Below are 11,416 nucleotides of genomic sequence, written 5' to 3'. Positions count from 1 at the left end.
GACCGATAAGGAGATAACTATTCCGAAATACTAGCAGTCACAGTCTAGGTAGATGGCGCTAAGAGCTGATCTAGGTGTACACACACCATCTGTCAACAAGCGAGATATATTCTCCGTAACAAAACACAGTGATTAGCTTGTTCCCTAGTTCGAACGTGCATCAAGCATATTCGGACTGAGTATAACATTCTTAAAACAAAATAGTTATAGAACGCTGTCACTGCTTGTCTTTGTGAAGCTACACGGGTACTACTAAAGCAGCGCGGACCCGTCCGCGCTAGCTAGTCTTGAGTAGTCGATCCTAACCCTAACCCTGTCCCTAACCCTAACCCTATCCCTAACCCTAACCCTATCCCTAATGAATACGTGTTTAGGGTTAGGGTTAGGGTTAGGAATAGGGTTAGGAATAGGGTTACGGTTAGGATCGACCACTCACGACTAGCTAGCGCGGACGCGCGACTGCGCCTTCGGGTCCGCGCTGCTTTAGTAGTACCGCTACACATTCTTCAGAGGAACTGAAATGGAACTATCAATGAATCAGTTCGATTACTGCCAACTCGTACATGAATATGACCATCATTGACATATTATTTTATCTTTGATAAAGGCAATGACTATCAGCAATGCCTGGGCTGAAATATAAAATCAATAACAGATTGAACAACATCGCGAAGACTCTCACCTACAAAGCCAAGTAGTCCAGAAACAAACAGAATCAAGATACCTGGCTTCACAATGAGGCGGGTATTATTTCGGAATTTCCTTCTCCTAAAAGGATATCTAAACAAAAGCTAGGGGTTTTTACACTCCCAGCTGTTGGGTGGCCGTTGACTTTAAGTTCACCCACCCTTTAATTTTGATTTTTTTTTTTGTCCTGCGAAAACTACCCTTCATATCAAGTAGGTTTGTCAGTTTAGTCGTCAACGGCTCGGCTATGTAACAGGTTGTTCTGGGTTACATACATACGTGCATAGATAGATAGATAGATAGATAGATAGATAGATAGATAGGAAGGGAGAGAGTGAGAGAGAAGGGCAGTTGTAAATCAAACAGGAAGTTGTTACAGACAGGCAGATTTCATAAAAATTATAACAATGATCACAGTAAGGATTTGCTCAGGAGTACAACGGTATAGAATTGTGTTTCTTCAGTGATAGTGTTTTTTGGAGCTGTTGAGAGATGGATGTGGGGCTATGTTGTAGTGTCTCCATTCAGTAATATTTGCGATGTTTTTGTTTCGGCGACTATGTAGGGCTTTTCTGGTGCGAGATCTTTGGGTTGCAAGTGCATGATATTATGTGAAAGCTAAGGTGCGAGCTGGCAGAAACGTTAGCACACCGGGCGAAATGCTTAGTGGTATTTCATCTGCCGCTACGTTCTGAGTTCAAATTCCGCCGAGGTCGACTTTGCCTTACATCTTTTCGGGGTTGATTAAATAAGTACCAGTTACGCACTGGGGTCGATATAATCGACTTAATCCGTTTGTCTGTCCTTGTTTGTCCCCTCTGTGTGTAGCCCCTTGTGGGCAGTAAAGAAATAAGAAACGTTAGCACGCAGGGCGAAATGCTTAGCAGGTATTTCGTCTGTCTTTGCGTTCTGATTTCAAATTCCACTGAAGTCAACTTTGCCTTTCATCCTTTCGGGGTCGATAAATTAAGTACCAGTTGCGTACTGGCGTCGATCTGATCGACTGGTACCCTCCCCAAAAATTTCCGGCCTTGTGCCTAGAGTAGAAAAGGATATTATGTGAAAGCTTGTTAAAAAGTGAACGGTGATCTTATTTTTATGGGAGTGAGTTGGTTTGGAAATAATTGCGAGTAAACCAATTTTCCTAATTTCCGGGTAACATAAGAAAAGGAGTGGTTTATTTAATTCTTAATTGGAGAAAAACAAAAACAAAACAAAAAACGGGCATTTGTAAGTACCACGCCTCATGTGGTATGTTCTGGATCCGATTGGAGCAATAATAAATATCAAGGAAATATATGAGGGAAAAGGGTGTGGAAACTATAATGTTATTCGTTTAAGCACGCTTTGAAAATACTTGGTTTCCTGTATGACCTCCACACAGCGGACATCACACGCCTTCAATCTTTTCACACTAGTCACCAGAATCAACCTTCCTTTGTATTTTTTTGTAGTTTTTATACATTTTTCATGCTGCCCTGCTGGTTGACACTCCTCTTACTGTGAAGTAAATATGCGTTAATGAAATTTCTATTTATAGATTTAGCGGTGAAATTTCTACTTATATAGATTTTATTTTTCTTCTTATCCACTTAGGGATAAAAGATTGTCAAACTAAGATCGTAATAGCTGGATTTATTTTTATTCCGTACAATAATTTTACACCCATGGCAGTAGAGATTAGTACAATTTTCGTCTTCACCGCATTTGTTGGTTCAGTTTTTGTTCTTCTATATCATAAATTAACCCGAAGGTAAATATCCTGATATATTTAAAAAAAAACAAAACATTTTTCATTGATCATTTTTCAAGCTGTCTTCCTATTTTGCTGTCATTCCTTCCTCGTGTGTGTATGTTCTTCTTTTGCGTTATTCTTCTGAATTATTTTTTCTTTTTTTCTTTTTCAATTATTTCCTTTTATTTTAAAAATATTAAAATTTTTATGTTTTGCGTTAATTAAAATTTTCTTTATTTGTTTTATTATATTTTTTGTCACATTTTGTATCCGTTTCCTATTTCTGTTTTCCTTTCATTGTCTTTTCTCTTATTCTGCATTTTTTCCAAAACTGCTTCAGAAAGACGCAATTTTTTTCTTGAATAAAAATCGCGATCGTCTTTCATTGTACGATTTTACGATAAAACACGATGCTGGAAATAACAATTATCTGAGTTCCTTGAGTGTCTTACTTCTCATTATCACTAGTTATTGCTAAGCCCCAGGTCAACCTGTTAAATTTCTTTCAACCACATGAAATATTTCAAATTTTCACTAGGTTTTTTTTTCAAATTTTCTACATTAAAGTAGTTTTGCATGTTGACGAAAATCACATTGATTTTTATTAGAAATTAATAATAAAAAGTTTTAAGCATTTAAAGTTACATAACTTTAACTAATCGGAAACCTCGTATTGGAAGCTGCACCACTGTCTCTATAAGGAGCAGCACTGACAACAATGGTATCTCGATATGCTGGAAATAGCAGCCAAATCTTCCTTAAACTACATCATAACGTCTGAAAAAAAAAATTACGAAACATTGTACCAAGGCACTATATGTTTCGTCACTTGAGCCAGGTCCAAGGGCTTCCAGTTTGTTGAATGTTATCAGTAACAATTAAATTAGAGTTTATGCCTACAGGCAGGGGTGGACTGAGAGTATTAAGGGCTCTCGGGCATAACTGTTTACCGGGCCCCTTAGCATTGATATCAGTAGATATAACACGTAGTGTGTGGGTCCCTCAGAGCTCCGGGCCCTCGGGCAGTGTCCGATTGACCGATGGCTCAGTCCGCCCCTGTCTACAGGTGTAATTTTAAAATCTTTCTGAATTGACGGGCACCGCTTTTCATTTATGTTTTATGTAGTGTTTTTGGTACCGAAACACTTTCAAACTTCGTATACTTGTATATTTTGTGTTATAGAACAGTGTTTCGGTATGCCCCTCAGAACTGTCAAAATTCGATCATATGGGGACCATATGATTGTTCGTTAATTTCCATATTTTTTTATTATTTATTTACTTTTGTTTTAAAGTGAAAGACTGGAGGAAGTGTAAGATGTATGTACGTCTATATGAAATGGACGTGCGCGCGTGCGCGCGTGTGTATGGGGAGAGAGAGAGAGAGAGAGAGAAAGAGAGTGAGTGAGGGAGGGTGTTGTCATGTATACTTACATACATAAATACATCTTTTTTGTATGTATGTGTGAGTGTGTGTGTGAGAGAGCGTACCACTTAGACATCACTCTCTCTCTCTCTCTCATATACACGGAATTTTCTAGGTGCAATCCCATGGACATTCATGATGTCCAATGATTTGCCAAGAGACCTATAACGTAGTTAAGATTGGCTTTACACCTTTATTTTTTATATCTTCGCTGTTTTCCTTATCGCTAACATTTAATCGCTTAATCCTTACCAGCTACAAATAAAGAAGCCGCCCATATTTTTTATTGTGGGAAATTCCCCAGAGAATCTCACTTCTTTCGGGTTTGTTTTCGAGAAATTCCATGTTATTATCGTCATTAAAATCGCATTAAAGAAACAGGATTTTTTTTCTTAAGATTCACGCAATATGCCGCAACACAAAATATATAAACATTGGTTTCACATTTTGACATAAAGCCAGACAGTTCGGGGTGGGGAGAGGGGTAAGCTGATTACATCGACTGCAGTACTCAACTGGTACTTATTTTATCGATGCCGAAAGGACGAAAGGCAAAGTTGATCTTGGTGAAATTTGAACTCAGACTTGTAAAAAGACAGACGAAATGCCGCAAAGCATTTTGCCTAGTGTGGTAACAATTCTGCCAGCTCGCTGCCTTAATCGTTATATTAATATAGTCATATTAATAGTACTGAATATATACTATTTGCAGGGTTAATAACAAACTCTCAAACTGCAATTTATTGGATGATCTATCTACCTCGGTTTGTAGATCGCGCACATCATAACATCAGGAAATCCACACCTTTTAACGTCCGTTTTATTCATTTTACTGTGACTATAATATCTAACTTTTTAGCTCCACCCCTCTTCAAAATCTATTTAACACACGCTCACACACACACACACGCACACACACACGCACACACCATGCACCGACGTAGACTCGTACCATCTGTTTCTTTCCCTAAAATAAACATCTTCCTTTCCTCAACAAATTAAGGAAAATATATAATATTTGCTCTTTAATATCAACAAACAGCCTAGCAGTTGACGATTTTAACACGGTTTTAAAGCAGATGAATGCGACTGTGTGAATATAGTGTTTCAGAGTTGATAAGAGTTCTGAGCCAACGATCGAAAGATTGACAGTTCGAATCCCGTCAATGTGGCTCTAGAACCATTAATTAACTTCCAATGATGATCCATCTAATTGCAAACTGAGAAGATCGCATTACCTTGTAATTGTTCCATTAGATTGCAACCCACACCATCATTCTATATAACCATTCTTCACAAGCAGGGATGGATAAGAAGGAAAAAAAAAAAAAAAGATAGAGCTATTTCAAATGAGAACAAATCATATTATTGTAATGTTTTCTTATGATTTAATTATAGACACTGATTTCTACAACAAATTATTATAATGATCGTTTATACTTTTGACTCGGTTACTTTAGGACATGAGTTAATTACAAGATGTATAGCTATACTGTATATCTTTTATTTTCTTGTATTTTGTATTTACTGACGACAACTGATCTTTTTTGCTGCAAATTAAACTAATTTTCCCATAAATTGATATAATATGTTAACATTTGGAGGTAAAGTATGTTGAGACTCCCCACAATGTCATTCAATTACGATTTCCTATTTTGTATATTATTATTATTGCAATTATTATTATTATTATTATTATTATTATTATTATTATTATTATTATTATTATTTTCTTACTTGCCACAATTATTATTATTTGTTAGTTATCGTGGTATTGAGGACCTTACTGACACAAACTCTGAATAATTATAGCTGAATAGGTTTTATTATAATTATATTTGACTATTTCTAATTACAAAGAGGCTAATTGCACAGTTAAAAGAATGTAATGTGAATTTAGTTTACATTAAGGTTTATTTGGAATGTTTAGTTCAGTTCCAGGAGCTGGTCGTCTAATTATTTATTAAATCCGTCATTAATTGAATACTGTAAATTTTGAAGCAAATTAAGTGAAAAAATATTCATTTTCCAACTCATAAATCACCATCATGATGTCATGTTTGCGCATAATTTGCATTTCATTGAGAGAAGCATCTTAAATGAGAGGATGTACAAAATCTTTGTTTCTCAGTTCGCATCACTTGGGGATACACTGAATCATTAAAAGCGAGGTTTATATTTGCATGCTCAAGTATGCTGAGCAAGAAATTTGGTTGTTAATTGGTAGCCATCCATCCATCCATCTCTGCCCATTGTACCTGGGAGGATCGTTGGGGTAGAGTCTTCAGGCATTTTCTCGAGTCCTATCATTACATTTTCCATCTTGAAAAGTTCTCAAAGACAACCTCACTAGAGACATTAGGAAAATGTTGGTGCACAATAAGTTAACAAGAAGTATTTTGCTACACTACTTCAACAAACTAAACGATGTTACTTGAGGCCAAACCGTCTTCTAAAGTAACATTATTCTTTTACTGGCTCCAGTCTTTGGACTGCGGCCATGCTGGGCCACTTCCTTCTAGATTATGGTCAAATACATCGACATGCATTTTCACAAAATGTTCCAGAGTGCTTAACATCGTGACACCGGTTAAAAATAGAAACATCAAAGGATGGTTCTTTCCAGAACAACCTTACAAATTGAGATGAAAACAAAAACGATGCCTCCAACAATGAACCAATGTTCGAGAAAACTCCTGAACAGTTTTGGTTTATTTTATTTATTTATAATTATTTGCAGTCGATGTTTCTCTTGAATGACTAAAAGTCGATGACTACTAGAAAAACATGGACAGGGAAGACATTCCAGAAGGCTGATGTTCTGAGCACGAATTAGGAATAGTTGTTAGTGCAGACACAATATGGTCGTTGAGAGGAGAAGAAAAGACGAGTGAGTTAGTGAACCATCTCTGAAGGTCAGGATCACCCAGTAGTAGATGCAGAAAAGAAAGAGCGAAAAGATCGCATGTCAGTGGGCCAAGGGTTTAAGAGTGTTGGTGATTGGCTTTATGATAATCAGTCCTATGCTTTTGTCCCGGATGTGGTCATGTCGCATCTTCAGCAGTTGCAGCATCGTTCAGGACCTGGGAGAAACATTTCATTGAGGGTCTCGAGCAGCGGCGGCTCGTAGATAAAATTAGTTGGGGGTGCTACTTCAGAAAATTCTTAGCCATTGTTTTAATATTGCGTAAAAGGAAACAAGCATATAAAAAGAAAATTTATACATAAACTTCATCGGTTCGCGTTTTAGCCACTGCCGGATAGTGTGTTTAATTTGTTCACTGAACACCACCACAAATTCCCACTTGTTTTTCAAAAATCGCCCCCCAAATCACAAAATAAGGGTGGGGGGGATCTGCCCTATTTATCAAATCCTTGCAGCAACACCGTAGCTGGAGGCAGGATAATAATTTAATTCTACACTTTATCACATTCAAGAATATAAACACGTTTTTAAGCACAGCATACACGGAGTTAAAAAGAAACACTACCTTTCACCAGTACACCAGGGTTGGCACTGCATGAACGACAGTGCTCTCTTTCCCTAGCGTAGAGCCTCCTATCTCGGATATGTGAGCATGCGCACAACAGCCAAACACCACGTCGCTAGAACTGTGAAGCGCACAGTTCTATTCAAGGATTTTTGTATTTTTTTCATAAACTAGGGGATGGCTACATACATTAAGCTTAAGGAATTATATAATGTACAAGTATAAAGAAAGAATTTAAGGAAAAAAGGACTCATTATATTGAATGTTATCGATAATATCGAGTGGAAATACAGGTTGCTGCAGTTCCGCAGTGCTTATACGAGCCACCACTGGTCTCGAGCAGTGTAAAGAGTTAATAAATTCGAGAAACTACAATATTTTCTTGCCTTTAAGAAGCCCATTCATTGTGATGCAGTCTTTGTTATGTTGTGGGCATGAGATTGCTAGAAGAGAACGTTAATGATTGCGAGGGCTAGCATTTGTAGTGATTCTAAAAGTTCTAATTGTATGTTGTTGTGACTTGAAATGATAGGATACAAATGTGTTTCCTTAATATGTGCAATGATTGTCCTTGTGTTACCGAAGAAGACAATATTGTCATGAATTCATTGGTAAATGTTATTCAAGATAATGATTACAGATTTTACTTGATTAAAATCTTGCACTACTTGGATAGCTGTTAATTTTATCGACCTCAGAAGGATAAAATTGATCAAGGCAAGATTTGAACTTAGAACATAAAGAAACGAAGCTAATTACCATAAGGCGTCCTGTCCTAGTCTCTACTAATTTTGCCACACTGCTGCTTTGTGTCGAAATAATATCCACTTTCAACACACATAAATATGCTTATGAACGTAAGAGAAAGAGGATGAATGGGGGGTGGGGGTGACATGCATGTGTAGAAGTTGGGAAACAAAATATACAAACCACCTCCCACTGCATATATGACATCTTGACTTTAAAATTTTTTAATTTTACTTTAACTTTTCAGGAAACCGGTTTTCCATTCTAAACCAGATAAAGTAATTGTTCACTTTAAAAGTCTTGGCTCACCAGAGTTGTCACCATTCCGATTGAAGCTGGAGACCTACCTAAAACTGTGTCAGATTCCTTATGAGGTAACATTTATTATTAATTACTACCTTGATATTGTTACTCATTACAGTATGAATTGATGTTGTTATACCTTGGAGGATGCAAAGGGGCTGGCATGGGATTGCCAGCGATAGAGAACACTGATGGCTCTATGCAGTGATGGAGAGCACTGGTGGCTCTCTGCATGATGATGTCTCTGGGACCACCAGCCTAGGATGACCCCAACCTCATCAAGCAAGAGCATGAAGCAACAGTGAGCAAGCAGGCTGCTATGTGGCTGGGGATAAGGAGGGGACTATCTTTTACTTGCTTCAGTTATTGAACTGTGGTCATGCTGGGGCACTGCCTTGAAGGGTTTCAGTCAAACAAGTTGACTATAGTATTTATCTTTTTTTAAGCCTGGCATTTATTCTATCAGTCTCCTTTGCTGAATTGTTAAGTCACAGGGATGTAAACTAAATGAAACTGGTTGTTAAATGATGCTGGGGGGACAAACACAAATGCACAGATACATACATAAACAAGAGGCTTCTTTCAGTTTCTGTCCACCAAATACACTCACAAGGCTTTGGTTAGCTAGGGACTATAGTAGAAGACACTTGTCCAATGTGCTGTGCAATGGTACTGAACCAAAAACCATGTGATTGGTAATCAAAATTCTTAACCACACAGCTATGCTTGCACCCCCAGGCAAGGCTTACACGATGATTTCATGGTGAAAGAAATGTGATTTTAACCCAACCTCCAAAATATGTATAAATCATACAAAAATTATACATTTGGGTTAGACAGTAATAATTGTTGACATTAAACAGAAAATTGGGAGCAACCAGAATAGGACAATTTTTATACTTATACACCAGACAATTAGTAGAAGTAGGAGGAAAATGGTAATACTATTTGAATTATAATTCTAATACACACTGATTCATACAAACAGACCTACAAATACATGTACATACATGTTGACAAGCATACATGCATACTTACATATAAACAGACTCACACATGTGTAAGTAGAGATATAAAGTATATGTGTGTGTGTGTATGTGTGCATAACTAAATAACTGGCATTCTGTTGGTTATGATAATGAGTGTTCCAGTTGATCTAATCAATAGAATGCGGCTGAGCATTCCACGGACATGTGCACACTTAATGTAGTTCTCAGGGAGATTCAGCATGACACAGATTGCAGCAAGACTGGCCCTTTGAAATACAAGTACTACTCATTTTTTTTTGTATATATATATATATATATATATATATATATATATATATATATGCATACACATATTCACATCCACATACTTTATATCTCTACATATTGTACACATCACATCACATATATGCGTGTACATGCATACATTGAGATCAAATAAATAATTTCTTGCTTTTTTGCTTTCACAATCAACAATTCAGAGGCAAGAAGTTGCATGTCAGTATGTTTATTTTGACCAGCTGCAATATATCAGCAGAAAGACTTGTTCAGAGATTTTCCTCTCTTGTGTAATAAAATTACCAGAAGAGAAGTAACATATGTGCTTAGAGATTTGCTGAATAGGAAATAATGAAAACATTTACAAGTATCTGACATGAAGTTAACACAGAATATGTTGAAAAATCAGGAATTTTATTGGTTTATATCAGGCAGTGTTGAATGTCAGTGTTAAAGATGGATGAACAAGAAATTCTTAATTCAGAAATGTGCAAGGATATTTTAGGAAACTAAAAACTGATCCCAATTTAATTATCTGTATAATTATAACTATACAAATAAAATTATAATTATTGTTTATGATTAATGAGCATAGGGATAGCAAAACAGAAATAAATTTCATTATGACCATAGTGGAATTTGTTGACATTGTCATGGTTAAAAAAATCACTCGGCATTGTTAGCCAAATAAGGATACAAAGTTAATCAGAAGGATTAAAGCAACCCTTCCAAAAACCTTATCAGAACGGTTGTTTTCTCTGTCGTTTTTAGATCAGAATTAGTGATTTTAATTCTTTTGTTACCATATTTTTGTTGAAATACCCTAACTTTGTCTCAGTTAGCATGCCAGGCAAAATACATAGCGGTATTTCATCCAACTTTACAATTCGAGTTGAAATGCTGCCAGGGTTGATTTTGGTTTCCATCCTCTCAGGGTCCATAAAAGAAGTATCAGCTTAGCATTCGCAGGGTCGATGTAATCAACTTATCCCCTTCCTCAAACATTTTGGCCTTGTACCAAAGTTTGAAACTATTATTTAACTGGTGCTTGGAACACATATCAACAAAAAAATTTGATAGAAAATTTTAATTTGAATAATTTTAAAACGTTAAATAAAAGGGTGTGAATTTAATCAAGATTTTTACTTTTAGTATTGCATTAAGTTTTACAGTGCATTTTACTAATGAATTTTCATGAAGCATACATCCCTACTTACTTCATTCAGCTCTGTTCTAGTTAATGTGAAATACTTTGTTGGCTCATAGACTGTTTGTTTAACTTCTAGTACAGTATGTATATATATATATATATGAATGTAAATAATCATATACATTTATTAATATGAATATATATATATATATATATAAATAAATACATCCAAACATAGATACATTATTGTATATAAGCATGTGTGTGTGTGTGTGTGTGTGCGCGCGCGCAAATGCCAATGTTTGATAGTAGTTTAAGCAGAACATAAAGAAACTTATGAAAGCCAAATTTGGTTAAGATAAAACTGGTTCTGAACAATTAGTTTTTCACTTGGTATATGAGAAAATGACTAACCTATTCAGGATATCATACATCTCTCTCTCTCTCTCTCTCTCTCTCTCTCTCTCTCTCTCTCTCTCTCTCTCTTTAACTGTGGTAGCTATGTTTCGCCTCTACTGCAAAGCACCTTTTCCTGTCGCTCAATAATACTCTCCAGTCAGTTGAGGGGTCTTGTTTTGCATGTTACTGCTGCTAGTGCCATATAAAAGACAC

At 36.3% G+C, this 11,416-nt stretch overlaps 1 protein-coding gene across 1 annotated transcript in view; it reads left to right on the top strand.

The window, feature by feature from the left end:
- The first annotated feature begins 2,257 nt into the window (after nt 1-2,257).
- LOC106881119 (failed axon connections homolog) overlaps nt 2,258-11,416 on the top strand; it is a 16,682-nt gene continuing 7,523 nt past the window's right edge. Inside the window, exons 1-2 of the mRNA XM_014931360.2 lie at nt 2,258-2,440; nt 8,334-8,460. Of these exons, the coding sequence (XP_014786846.1) occupies nt 2,355-2,440; nt 8,334-8,460 (213 nt within the window). The 5' untranslated portion in view covers nt 2,258-2,354. The remainder of the gene's footprint in view (nt 2,441-8,333; nt 8,461-11,416) is intronic.

The sequence above is a fragment of the Octopus bimaculoides genome, chromosome 4, assembly GCF_001194135.2.
Source record: "Octopus bimaculoides isolate UCB-OBI-ISO-001 chromosome 4, ASM119413v2, whole genome shotgun sequence".
In the NCBI taxonomy this organism is placed as follows: Eukaryota; Metazoa; Mollusca; class Cephalopoda; order Octopoda; family Octopodidae; genus Octopus; species Octopus bimaculoides.
Note: the sequence above shows the minus strand (reverse complement) of the source record. Positions and strands in the feature narration are given on the sequence as shown.